The following is a 14468-nucleotide window of genomic DNA, read 5'->3' as shown; positions in this document are numbered from 1 at the left end:
GCGTTTCATGAAACGTTCCAGCCACTTATAACCTGCAAAACAACAAAGCATAAGTAAATGAATATGTTTATGGAAGGAGGTAGTATCTTATTAGGATTGTTATCTTAAAAAATCGTGATTCGGTTCGTAGCATCGAGAAAGCTTTTGAATTTTGAAAATAAAGCATCTTTCGTGCAAGGTAATCCTCGTCTCTCCATCTCTTTGAGCCAACACACTAACTTGTTCTCCTCAGCTGCTGTTAGTACATGATTAGGCCCACGGCGTAATTTTCTAGACCACTTAGAACTGATCCGAAAGTACAGGGTTCCTTTCAGTACCCCATATTGTTCAGCAGCTTCTCCCAACGTCAGCATCTTTGAGCCTATAGCTTCTACTGCGAAATTGAGGTTAGACTCAAGATATTGCTTCTGTTTCTTCCGTTTCTTCGGAATTTGTTCTAGAGTTTGTTTTTCCTATATTAAACAACAAAAAGATTACACACTAGAAAACACCAACATAATTCAATTAAGACTGCAGTTTTATTTTCGTTTGCAAGTTTTTGAACAAAAACATTATATCATTGGTTTGAAAAGTTTCTGGCTTCCTTTCTAATGGAAGACAGTTTTAGGTTGTGGAAGTGTTCGACAAATGGAATATAAGCTGAATAATAAGAGCGTCTGAAAATATATTATTTATATAAAAATTTAGTGTATCAGCACCTCGGACGATTGACGAACTGTTATAAAATTTCATCAGGCGTTTTGAAAAAATAGTGGCAGTAAAAAATTCGCAACTGTTTTTATTATAAACCTTATTTTGATGATGTTCTTTGTTTATTTTATTTTTAAAAATTACAGTGCCAAATGATCATCGATTACGCAATATATTTAATCGCATTTTTGAAAGGTAAGAATTATGTAAAAGTTATCAATTCGGCAACATAAGATGTGTAACTTTCAAATGCAGATGTTTTTGAAGGTAGTGTCTCGAAAAAAACTAAAATTGAATTCTAGCTAGAGTTCTTCAGACTGTTCAACATTTGGAAAGTGTCCAACAATTAACGAGGTACCCTAATTAGGGTGAAGTCAGTTTACTGCACTGCCGTTGCTACACCCAAACTAGCGTTGGCAGAAAACATGTCATCTTTGGCAGAAATGATGCCATTTAATTTGCTGGAGAGTCAAATGCGCAAAAAATGAGCTGTTTTAAAGGCTTAGGAATAGTTTGTATGTATGCGTGTAGACATCTCTTTCTGTTTTCTTTTCTCATTTCATTTGGGATTGTGCCAAAAAAATTCATACGACGTCAATGGGGATCGAATCAAGGCCGGCTGGAATGCAAAGCTATTTTACACGACCACGCTATCCACATGGCTAATGATTCTTCAGCAGTTGTTCAGCAAATACGTGATAATATTGCACCTGATTATAAAATTATGTTGGGAAGCGTTTTCTAAGAGTAAAAAAGGAGTGCATGAAGGAGAACAATATCTATCTCGGTCTGGGCCGTGTATGTGGCAAAGTATGCGGAAAGCTTATTTGTCTTTTGTTTCGCTAGCTCGTATTAATCTTATATTGCTGTACCATGTATATTATCCAAATGCTTACCAGTATTTGTGAGTCATGACATTTTCTGTTATGTTATGTCTCATTTAATGTCATAAATCGGGATGACAAAATATGAGCTAAAAATCAATTTTGGGTGTACTAGCAGTCGGTCGTGGTAAATCTTTTTACGTGATGCGCACCTTTCCACAAACTGTCACCATCCTTCTTCCATCGTCGATTATTTTTTGCTTGAGTGAACATACAATTCAGACCGCCCATCAAGACAAATTCCGCCATCCAAATTATATAGCTATTTTAATGAGAAATTTGAAACCAAAAAGCTTAATGTTATTAATATTTTATATCTCATGTAGATGCAGTGTCCAAAGGTTCAAAATGTTGACGTTCTGAAGAGAAATTATCTACGATAAACTAGAAGAATGAATCAGTAAGTAAATATAATCTATCTTTGTATATCTAATATTTGAGGATTGGGTTTGTTGTTCAATTCGTTTTTGAAGTGGAATCAGATACTCCAATCCTCGCAATTGGGCGGCCAAGGACTCCTGTCTATCAACGATATACCACGGCCCTTCAAAACGATCCACGTTGTTCACAAGAGGTATATTTTATATGTTTATTTTTCTAATTTTTTTTTTTGTTACTTTGAACCGTAGTGTTGTAAAAACTATATAACGATATGAAGATAATCCGTTAACAGAGTTAATATTAAAAATAAAGTGTTTGCACAAAGTTATTGCATTATTTCAAAACGATGTACTTATTAGATATAAAGTTTTGTACGTATGTGAATACGGCAATGCGATTCCTATGGGAGAATATTTGACCTTTGTTCCTTTACCGTTCCTTTGTAATACGCACGTAGCTTATTATGTAGCATAATTCAAATCTCGATTCAATGTATCAACAATATAAAATAATACAGCGTGGACTCGATTATATACAGACTCTGATTTTCACTATATATAATCGAATCCTGTATATAATCGAGTGAAAAAAATTTTTTTTTCTTATGCGTTTTTAATGTATGTATTATTCGTTTTTTTTTGAATAAAATAAGAAAAATTTCATTTTTGATTCATCCCCTTAAAGTCAGAAAACACCTTTCTCACATGAAAAAAATTATAGGAGGTTTTGCCCAAGAAACGACCGCATTGTTGACGTAGAACTACGCTGTTATTTTATATAAGTCGCTTATTTATACCTTCGGATATTATTCTATACTGCTGTGAAATTTTAGAAGCAACTGCTTAGTAGAATAATCTCTGAAATGTTTTTTTCATTGTAGAATCAGTTGACGATAATTGATTGATGATTCATTCTTGCTCTCGCAAAACAATACACTAGCAGATCGTATGTCACAATTTAGTTCATGTCAATGCATTAAAAATGTACCTCGAACGCTATTCCGGTGGCCTTTTTCGCAATTGACATAGACTCGGCTACAGTCGATTATATACATGTTGCACCAGCACCATTATTCCACATCTCATAACTACATCAATATATCTTTGGCACCGCATGGAAACAACAGCAATGACAAAACTTGCAAGTATCAAATATCATACTACATGTTATTAAGTATTGCCTCAAAGGAATCGCACCTATAGGCATCGTTCGTACAACGTAAACCAAGCGCCAAACAAGCGTTCGCCATAGCATGCATACAGAGCCATACATTGGTAGGTTGAAACTACTAGGAGTACAAACACTTCTCATCATTTTGCGCTATTCTCAAACGAAACGCTTCTGTTAATATTACTGGTCACGGATAAAGTTGCATTACTTTCTCATGCTCGAGATAAGCGCAGCTGTCATCCTTAGTGGAGGAAGTTTTGCTACTGGCAAGCGAAACCTAATCATATACAAAATTCCAGCACATTTACTTTCTTGGTTTCTTGGTGAAGTAAACTCCTTTTGTTAATAACAACCTCGAAAACAGTAGCAATGCTTCATTATGATCAATATTAGCGCAAATGCAATACTAGTTGAAGGCAGTTTTGCGACTAGCACGCGAACACAAATAACTTATAACATTCCAGTAAGACATTCAAGATACTTGGTATTCCTCAAATAATTTTTTGGCGCCTGCTTCGCCATAACGTCAGTTTAATGCATTGATGCATTCTCAAAGGCACCAACGAAGCCCTTATGATGACGGAAAACAAACAATGTTAACTGCTTGGAAAAAGACTGAATTATGCCACACAGCCTGTACTCTGCTGTAACACTCATCGATGCGAATTAGCTGATGAGTTTGTCAAGAGCGACCGCCTTCACCACCAGCGGGGGGAGCCTGATTTAGGTTGCTGCCTGGGTAACGGCGTTTACATTTTCGATCGACGCGCCGAAATCGCCCACTTTGCTGTTGTTCAATGCGGTGTCACACTCGTGAAGGCTCGGTTCAGTGCGAGCGCTTTTCACTACACCAACATCGCGTACATCATTAGATGACGCTTGCTTCGAAAGTTTATTGTCCTTGGCAATGCGTTCGTTTTTTGCAGGGCTCGAGCCTGCCTTCCTCTTCTTCTTGCTCATCACACACTACGCGAAGCGTCCAATTTATGACGCGGAAAGAAAAACATACGATACGAATAACGCGAAAAACGAACAGAAAAACCAAACGACGATATCCAAGTTGGATTACCACTGGTGGAGTCCAATCTTAGATCGAAGCGCAGCGAAAGCAGAGTGAACTGGATTGCTCCACAGTCCGATGCCGAAAGAAAGTTTGCCTCAGCGAGATCCACTGTTTATACTCTAGGCAAGTATTCCCCTTCATTCTTCTACTTTTCCTTTGTTCACGGAAATTTTAAATCATACGATTTCTCCTCCGTTGGTCGTCGATAAGTTGCTCGTTATTGACAGCTCTGTTCGGGAAAGCACACAAATGGACAGAACAAATGTATGGAAAAATGGAAACGCTTTAAGTTTTCATGAATTTTAACCATTTACAAACCAGGGGATTCTAATGTATAGCATATTAAACAAATCTTACGGAATTTCCGATTCGTTTAGTATGTAAATCGTCAAAATCCGTTCGCGGCAAAAATTGTTATTAACGTTAACTTTATTTCATAAAAACGTGACCTGTTTTCTGATTTGGCACCCTTAATGAAAGACGTAGTTCTATGTCAAAAAATAAATTTATCCAGATTCTCTCAGAAAGTAATAGACGATCATATTTGATGAAAAAAACCCTTCTACGCATATGTTCGAATTTCAACAAAGTCGATTTTGTTGCTTTCACTTGAAAGATGAGAAAATTTGGTACAAGATAACATCTTGGAAGTGAAAAACTTTAAAGTTAATAATATTTGTTGTGTTAATAATTTTATTCTAAAAATTTATATTAAACTTGATTGTTTATATCAATTAAATTAAAGCTCTCTAACCGCTCTACAATTTGTTCTTTGACACCCAACTTCTATACTTCTTAATTTGGCTGCAATATCGATTTTTTTTAAGTTTTAAAAATTTTGTTTATTTCAGTCTTTTTTTACATATATCGCATTCATTGTGAACGAAAGTTATTCATTTAAACTTAACAAAAATTCCAACGCATTTACATCAACATTGCTGTTAATACTATTTACAAATTCAATGTAAGTTATTACTGTTTTCAAGAACTTTTTTCGTGTAGTATGTTCGGTATTAGGTAGTATTGGTCGCCTTGCATCCTCAAAAGATGGGTTTTGCCACCCGCCGAGTATCGTTTTTAATTTGTTTTGTACAAAAGACCACGCCGCTACTACACGTGGGCATTCGCTGTATTTGTGAGCAATCGTTTCTACCGCTGCATTACAGTACAGACAGTTGGATCCGTCTGTGCGTTGCATGATGTTCATCAGCCTTCTGTGTTCCACTTTTTCGTTAACAAATAGGTACAACAGGCTTCGTTGATTTGAGGATAGTCCTGTCGAAGAGATATTTTTCCATACTCTCCGCCAATTTGTTGACGTGTGATTCCGTTCCACTCTGGGTAATTCCGTTTTTTGGATGTAAAATCGATAAATCAAACCACTGTTTGGGTTTTGAATAAGGGGGGGTGGGAAGAGGGGAATTTGTCCTATTATTTGTCTTAAACAGGAGAGGTCTGTAGGGTGAGGATTTGGTTGAATAAGGATTGAATTGTGATAGGGCATATGGTGGATTTCCCGTAGGTGCCGGTTGATAAGTAGCGCTCTACATTTCAATGCTGGCAACTGTAAATTCAGCCCACCGTTTTCCTTGCTACGCGCTAGTTGCTGCATCGGAACACGGGCTGCTATTCCTCTCCATTAGAATGACCCCATGGCGGACGTTATTTTCGCTATGTGGACACTGTTTGCAGCGATGTTTGAAGCCAGATACCACATTTTTGAAGCAATAAACGTATTCAGCAACGTCACCTTTTGTATGAGTGTGAGAGTGCGGAGTGAGTGCAACCAGATGTGTTGTGTTATTCTCGCGACCACTACGTCCCAATTTAGGTTCACCATCGCCCGCATTGAGTTGGTGAACATTATTCCCAAAATTTTAATCGTTGCTCCAGTCTGAAGCCAAGGCACATCTAGACAATTCATATCTATTACCCCAACATCAATCGCCGTTGTTTTATTCCTATTGAGCTTAGCACCAGCTACCGTTTCGAACCGGCCGAAGAGTTCATTTATGCGCTCGATTTTTCCTGTGGTGGTCGCGATCAGGCTGATATCATCTGCGTAAGCAACACATAGGTCACCGTCACAGATGCGCTTGAGTTGTGTGAGAAATGGATGAAGATAAAGCACGAACAAAATCATCGACATCGGGTCGCCTTGCCTCACCGATCTCCCGACAGAGAACTCTGGTGAGAGATGTCCGTTTATCAGTAATCGAGACTTAGCTCGTTCAGAAATTCGTTGCAGAAGTCCGACGAAGCATTGGTTTAGACCGAGCGATAGCATCGTTCGGTGGAGGAAGGAGTGCGACACCCGATCGAACGCGTGGTCTAGATCGTATGAGATCAATTTTCCTCTCCTCTTTCTCGCGATAATCTCTGCTATTTTGTCTTTAATTGCGAGAGTAGCTTCGAATATCGAGTGCCCTGGATTGCAGCTTTTCTGCACTTCGCATGGTAGCCGATGGATTCGGAGCACGTGTTCTAATCGAGTCTTCATTACACGACCGAGGATTTTGTAATCTACATTCAGTAGTGTTATCGGTCGATACGCTCTTGCAGTGCCGATATCGTTTGTTTTTTTCACCAGTACTATGGTACCGTTTACGAACTCAGAAGGAAGCTCTGAAATCATAGCTTCGTTGATTACTAAGTTTAATTCTCTGTGTATCACATCGAATGTTTTTTGGTAAAATTCTTTCGTCAATCCATCGGCTCCTGGGGATTTCTTTGCTGCCGATGTGCGTATGGCACGGAGAATCTCGGTGGTAGATATCTCTGCCATTAATGCAGCGTTTGTTTCGTCATTTTCAGGTATTATTCGATCGCATCTGAAAACATCTACATCTTGCTCTCCGCTCTCTGTTGCTGCATATTAGAGATGTGCCATCCGCTCATGAGCTGTTCCGAAGAATCGACTCTTTGAAGTGAGTTAACGCGGAACAGCTCGCAAAAAAAATCAAACAGCTCTTCAGCTCACTTTGATGATGATGAAGGAGAGAAAAGAGCTGTAGAATTGAAGAGAGTGTGTGAGCTGTAAGATTCAAATGAACTGACCGTCTCTCGCTCTTCGTGTTAAGACATCAGTTTAGTTTCATTTGTCCCTCGTCTTTTCAACTGTTATATTCACGTTGACGGCATTGAGCTTTGTTTACCAGTTTAGGGGGCGCCAAAAATAATAATTGTCTCTCAGGCAGAATGAACACGTTTTTAAAATTCAAATTATTAATGAAAATTAACTTCTGTGTATCAAATGAGTATTCTATTTCAATGAAAAACACTTTGTTTGCAGGCGGTGCAAAAATCTCATAAGATTTTTTTTTTTGAAGAAAACTTTCTATTGTAATGTAAAGCCTCAGTAAAAATGTCGGAAATGTTGTACTCGCCGAGTCTGTTGTAAATAATAGTCTGGAATACGTGTTTCAAGTAATTAATAATATGGTGAGAAAAATTTCATTTGAATTTTAACATTTTCAAACTGGCTTCGTGGCTATCGAGTTTGGGACCCAAATTGAAAGTCGGCACTGACAACTGAGCTGAAGAGCTGTTCATAAAGAACAGCTCATTTAGATGAGCTGATATGATCAGAGCTGTTCATCATGATGAGCTGATTTGCACACCTCTACTGCATATAGTCCACTAAAGTAGTCTAACATGTTGTTTTCAATTTGTTGTGTGCTATGCAAAGTTTCATCTCTCTCGGTTTGGAGTTTAGTAATCGTTGTTTTTCTCCGTCGTCTTTCCCCCAGCTGATAGATTGAGAGGTTTTCTCCAGCCACGATGGTTTCGTTGATTCTCGTAAAATTTTGCGAGAATTTCCGCTGAAGTGTGAGCATCTGCGCTTTTATTTTGTTTATACTTGTTAGCATATTCGGATTCCGATAATACTCGTCATATGCAAGTCGAAGCTGGACGTTTAGGCGTTGATATTCCACATGAAAGTCGTTGTATGCTTCATGTGACTTCCAACGGAAAAATTAACTGATTTTTGGTTTCGCGCATTCTATCCACCATGACAACCAACTGGGATAATTCCTTCTGTGTCGCGTCCAGAACTGCCATCGAATCTGTAGATCGTCGATATTTTCTTTTGTAAGAAGATGTGGTCGGAGACACCAAAACCCACGACCATATGCATTTCCGAGTTGGGGGAGGCGAATTCGCACTATTAGCGCCTTGTGATCCGTAAAAGAACAAACATGAGTTGCGGCATTCCTCAGATGCTCACACAGTCCATTGTTTACGTACATGCGATCGAGCCTGGATGTCGCATTATGGGTGATATATGTCGGTGCGGAAGTTGTTGGGTAGAGTTTTACCCATACATCGTGCAGTGATAATTGCTGTATCGTCGTCTGTAGAGCGGGACTTCTGTTGTTATGTGTTGCGTCGCACTGCCGGAGCACGCAGTTGAAATCTCCGGCTAATATTACGTGCTCGGTGCTGTGTCGGAGATAGTAGGCTATCGTACCGTTAAAGAAACGCTCTCTCTCGGCACGCAACGCTGATCCCGATGGTGCGTAGACGTTGCATAAAGTTGTATTTTGTACTCTCACTGCTGTGAGTCGACCATCCAGGCTCTTCTCCACATGCGAGAACTGAATGTGCTCTTTTAGCGCTATTGCTGTTCCCCTCCTCGCGTTATCCACATTAGACACTACGTTATAGCTGACGAACTGATTCATTTCTGTATATGTTCGCCTCGCTCGTCATCGCTCTCATTTTGCCTGCCGGCGGTCGTACTCGAAGCCTACGGCCGGTAAAAACAGCGTTAGTGTCAGTTTCGTTGCCATCGGATTTCCCACTAGCGGTTTTGCCAACCACTCCACCGCTTGCAGGGAGTCTCTGACCTTGTGTGTCGTTCAGTGACCCGCTGTCCGATGGCTGAGTCACACTTGGTGATGCGGGAAGTGCTGCTATATTGGAATAACTCAGTCTTCGGCTGTTCACTGATGTCGATGAAGTGTCTGTTTCGTTGCCATCGGGTGTTCCACTAGCAGTTTCGCAATCCACTCCGCCGCTAGCAGGGGGTCGCTGAACTCGTTTGTCGTTTATTGACCCGCTGCCCGATGGCTGAGTCGCACTTGTTGATGCGTGTAGTACTGATGGGTCTGTTTCTGTGGAAACCGAAGGGGGCATCAGCAGCTGTTTTTTGGATCTCGGTGGTGGCATTGTCGGCAACTTCAATGTTTTGGCTGTTCGTGTGGCTGGGGCAGGCTGTTTTGCAGCATCAGCATATGATTTTTGCACCAACAATTTTTTGTTCTGTGCACAAGTGACTCCGTTGTGGATAAAATCACGACAATGACGGCAGGTTTGTTGTTGTCCGAAGTACGATATTAGAGTACGCTCACCATCTATCGTTCCCCACGACTCGATATTTCGCTTCACCACCATTTTCGCAACACGGGTGCCTGTGGAGATGCCCGGAAAGTACAAATCCGAGCCGCATATTTGCTCTTGGACGGAGATAACATCTCCGTATCTGCTGAGAAATTCAGCAATCTTCTTGTCGGTGACTTTTTCGGACAGATCGTAGAGCTTTACTTCAACCGCCCCGTCCTCCATCGATATTCTTAGACGGTACTTCTTCCCGTCTACCTCCACTTCGTGTTTGTTATCGTTGGCGTCGCATGTTTTTTTCGCTAGTTCGAGGCTAACGACCTTAACGAATGCGCATCCCAGTGTTCTACTACACTGAATACGCGTCACTTCTCCTTGTTTCAGACCTAGCACGGTGCCACAGAATTCGTGGATTTTTGGATACTCGGGTTTTTTTGGTAATTTCGCATAGTCTATGCGAAAAGTATTTTCGCGACGGTTCATCGTGTTTACGTAGCACACGGTTCACCGCTGCGACGTAGAATGAAAACCGCTGGTTTTGAAAACTTTTGAGATCGACCTTCCTGACGTGATATAAGAAAGCGTCCGCGCGACACGAAAGTTGAGCGCTAACTGGTGTGTATCGATAACAAACAATTCCAAGCAAAACCCAGCAAACATTAAATCGCATAACAAGCATATATATATAACATCATATGCCCTAAAATTTGGTTGGCATATAATGCGCCTAACTGGCATATGCATGCAAAAGTGGAGGCCATATACCGCCCAAGTGTAGGGGACTTCGAGCCCTAGATTTCCTTGTTTGTTTATTCAGTTTCAGCTTTCATTGTCCTTGTCCGTGCTTGGTCTATGCTTGGTGAGTCAGTTGTTGTTGATTCCATGTCCGTGTCCATGTGGGTTGCCTAGTCTTCAATGGATTCGTTGTTAAGTTCATTTGTCTGGTTTCCGTTTCCGATTTGCTGGTCAGTGGTGGTTTCTCCTTGTCGTTACGGTTCCTTGGTTATATTTTGTTATACAGTCCGATGTCCTTCATGAATATGATCACTTTGGTGATTGTCGTGACATCGTCTCCAAGGGCGCCCCTGATGCTTCCAGGGATGTCATAAGTTGTTCTCGGATTTTCGTACTGGGGACAGTGGATAAGTACGTGTTCCACTGTTTGATGGACACGACATATGTCACACTGCCTCTTAAATTCCCCCCTACCCATATTGTAAGCGAAAGCTGTATGACCCGTTCGCAATCTAGAGACCACCTGTTGATCTCGGTGACCTCTAGGGTCTTCCCATTTTTTGATATCGGCCTTTATTTTACGCAGAACATAACCGGTCGGGCATCCTCGAATATTTGTTGTATCCAAGGATGCATCGGTCTCTCCGACTCCAGTGCGGCGACAACGCTGGCTGAGTCAGTTAGCACGGCAATGGGATGGTTTGATTGGTGTGTCGCGGCGATATATGTGGCAGCCGCCTCTGCTGAGAAAATATTACACGCGTCTGGGAGGCGGTAACAGATGTTGAGGTTGGGGCCCGATATACGTATCCCTACTCTCCCTAACGCGAGTGATCCATCCGAGTATCGAACGATGTGATTTGCGTACTAAGTCCTCAGTAGCTCCACGACGGTTTTCCGGATGGCTGTGGGGTTCGAACCTGCTTTGTGTTTGCTTTTCACTGTCGAATCTATTTTCATTGGTGTTCGATTCCAGTCCCTGGTTCCGCACCAGTGGATTTTGGAGATAGGTGGGAGCTCCAGGTCAATCGTTTCACGGAGAAGGCAATTGGTTCGGCGAGGAGAAAGCCTTCCCTGTCCGACCCTGCTGTCCTGTTAGCGAAACCGATCGCTCGATGGCAAATTGTGTTTTTGATGTAAAAGCGGAATGGGAGCTTTCCACTCTCGGCGCAGGCTGCATCCACGGGAGTGGACGGAAGGAGACCGGATGTGGTTTGAATAGCACGATGGTATGTGGGGGCGAATTTATCTAGTAGGGTCCGGATGCCTAGTATGGTGAGTTCCAGACCGTATGTGAGGCGAGAGTTCACAATGGCGTTACATACATTCATTCTTACGTCCCGGTTGGCGTTAGCGTGCCGGCCAGCAATGCATTTGAGGAGGTTAATGCGACTGAAGCAGTCCCTCTTGACACCGTCGCAGTGTTGGTTGAAAGACAGCTTCCGGTCGATGTTGACTCCGAGGATCCGTATAGTTTTTCGTTTTGGAATACGTTTATCATCGATATAGATCGGGGTGTTACTGACTCTATGGTTGTGAGCACAAATGTGGGTAAACTCGCTTTTCAAAGGTGATAACTGGAAACCCGCTGAGGAGGCCCATTTAGCTACCCAAGAAACGGCTTGGATGAGCTTTTTCCTAACTAGCTTGACAGAGGCACCTACTACTATTAGCATCACGTCATCCGCGTATACGAAGATACGAATGCCCCTTGGTAGGTTCTCGAAGATGCTGTTCATTTTTATGAGGAACAATGTCACGGCTAGAACCTTGAGGGACTTCAATTTCCTCGGCGAATTCCCTCGATTTTTCGTTCCCAATCATTACTCGGAAAGAACAAAGGCTCAAGAAGCCCTTCACAAAGTGGAGCATGTGACCCGCGATACCCCAACTGTTGAGTTGCTGCAGGACCGCCGGTGTCCAAGCTCGGTTGTACGCTTTGGAGATGTCCAGCGCAGCTAACTCAGTGTGAAGATTTTCCGACCTTGCCTCATTCAGAGCATGACTCAGGGTGGCCAGATAAGTGGTCGTCCCGTAGATTGAAGAGTTGATTGATGTACGGGTTGGGATCATGATCAGGAATCTTATATCGTTGTATAGCGTCTATCGTAACTTGGTTTCGTTTTGTGAATTCTATGGTGTAGCCTCCCAGTGCCGATAGTGATTGGAAATGGTGCCCCAGAGCGTTCGCGACGGCGAGTGGGTCGGAAACCATACCGTTTGCCGTGGACAGGGTTATTCCTTGGCATTTCCTTTTTCCAGAGAGAGCATTGACTCGCCGCCACAACTCGGTCGAGGTGTTGTCGTTGGATATGCCGTCGATGAATTCTCGCCAGCTGTCGGCTTTCGCGCAACGTATTTTGTCCCTACATTCATTTCGAGCCGTCCGGTAGGCTTCCACTGCTCTCATTATGTCCGGGAGTTCAGCGGGTAGTTGCCTGGCCGCACGTAAGGCCTTCCTTCTCGATTTTATGGCTGCTTTTACTTCGGGGGACAACCACCGGGTTGCCCTCCTACCAGGTGTAGAGCTGCTTCTTGGTATGGAGGTGAGAGCTGCGTTGAAGAGGCACTCTGAGAATTGGCCCATGGTTGCTGACCCGGGGTACCGGTTGAGATTATCTAGTAATTTCTCGACATTTGCCTGGTACCCTGTCCAGTCCGCTTGGTCGTATTGCCATCGTGGTCGTCTGGAGAGTGTTGAGGGTTTGTCGTCTGTTCGGATGATGATCGGATAGTGATCACTACCTAGCATATCGGAGTGTGTCCGCCACAACAGACGGGGCAGCAGGTTGCGACTAGAAAAAACTTAAGTCTATCGCCGTTTCGGTGCGGCCTTGTATGAAGGTGGGAGACCCGTCATTCAATACTACGAGATCCACCTCCTCTATAGCTTCTTCCCCACGTCTGGTGGTGCGCGTTGAAATCTCCTAGGACGAGGGTTGGACCACTGAAACTGCGAAAAGCGCAAATCAACTCGTTCTGTAGGTTGGGGGTGGCCAGATAAGTGGTCGTCCCGTAGATTGAAGAGTTGATTGATGTACGGGTTGGGATCATGATCAGGAATCTTATATCGTTGTATAGCGTCTATCGTAACTTGGTTTCGTTTTGTGAATTCTATGGTGTAGCCTCCCAGTGCCGATAGTGATTGGAAATGGTGCCCCAGAGCGTTCGCGACGGCGAGTGGGTCGGAAACCATACCGTTTGCCGTGGACAGGGTTATTCCTTGGCATTTCCTTTTTCCAGAGAGAGCATTGACTCGCCGCCACAACTCGGTCGAGGTGTTGTCGTTGGATATGCCGTCGATGAATTCTCGCCAGCTGTCGGCTTTCGCGCAACGTATTTTGTCCCTACATTCATTTCGAGCCGTCCGGTAGGCTTCCACTGCTCTCATTATGTCCGGGAGTTCAGCGGGTAGTTGCCTGGCCGCACGTAAGGCCTTCCTTCTCGATTTTATGGCTGCTTTTACTTCGGGGGACAACCACCGGGTTGCCCTCCTACCAGGTGTAGAGCTGCTTCTTGGTATGGAGGTGAGAGCTGCGTTGAAGAGGCACTCTGAGAATTGGCCCATGGTTGCTGACCCGGGGTACCGGTTGAGATTATCTAGTAATTTCTCGACATTTGCCTGGTACCCTGTCCAGTCCGCTTGGTCGTATTGCCATCGTGGTCGTCTGGAGAGTGTTGAGGGTTTGTCGTCTGTTCGGATGATGATCGGATAGTGATCACTACCTAGCATATCGGAGTGTGTCCGCCACAACAGACGGGGCAGCAGGTTGCGACTAGAAAAAACTTAAGTCTATCGCCGTTTCGGTGCGGCCTTGTATGAAGGTGGGAGACCCGTCATTCAATACTACGAGATCCACCTCCTCTATAGCTTCTTCCCCACGTCTGGTGGTGCGCGTTGAAATCTCCTAGGACGAGGGTTGGACCACTGAAACTGCGAAAAGCGCAAATCAACTCGTTCTGTAGGTTGGGGATCCTCGGATTCGGCAAGTAAAGCGAGATTATTGTCACCGGAGTGGGATAGTTGATTTTCACTGCAACAGCTGGAAGTTCTGTGCTGAGGTTAACTTCAGTGAACTGAAATGGCAGGCGAATCCCTACTGCGACAGAATGGTAGAAATTGGAGTGTGTTCTCAGTACCCATCTGTATCGGCCGCCCAATGATCTATTCAGTTTTGTGGTGTCAACCTTGTGGGAGCAAC

At 43.1% G+C, this 14468-nt stretch overlaps 1 protein-coding gene across 8 annotated transcripts in view; it reads left to right on the top strand.

Annotated features, from left to right (window-relative positions):
- Positions 1–14468, top strand: part of LOC129779410 (uncharacterized) — a 59266-nt gene that overhangs the window by 31444 nt on the left and 13354 nt on the right. For 4 of the 8 annotated variants that reach the window (XM_055786866.1, XM_055786861.1, XM_055786867.1 and 1 more), the window contains exons 2-3: positions 1901–1974; positions 2048–2148. The exons of 1 other annotated variant lie outside the window; for it this stretch is intronic. In XM_055786866.1, the coding sequence (XP_055642841.1) occupies positions 1967–1974; positions 2048–2148 (109 nt within the window). In that variant the 5' untranslated portion in view covers positions 1901–1966. Of the gene's footprint in view, positions 1–52; positions 1975–2047; positions 2149–14468 lie in introns of those variants that run through there. 3 more of the 8 variants (XM_055786865.1, XM_055786869.1, XM_055786868.1) reach the window with 3 other exon arrangements.

Source organism: Toxorhynchites rutilus, chromosome 3 (assembly GCF_029784135.1).
Source record: "Toxorhynchites rutilus septentrionalis strain SRP chromosome 3, ASM2978413v1, whole genome shotgun sequence".
Classification (NCBI taxonomy): Eukaryota; Metazoa; Arthropoda; class Insecta; order Diptera; family Culicidae; genus Toxorhynchites; species Toxorhynchites rutilus.
This window is presented reverse-complemented; position numbering and strand designations above follow the sequence as displayed.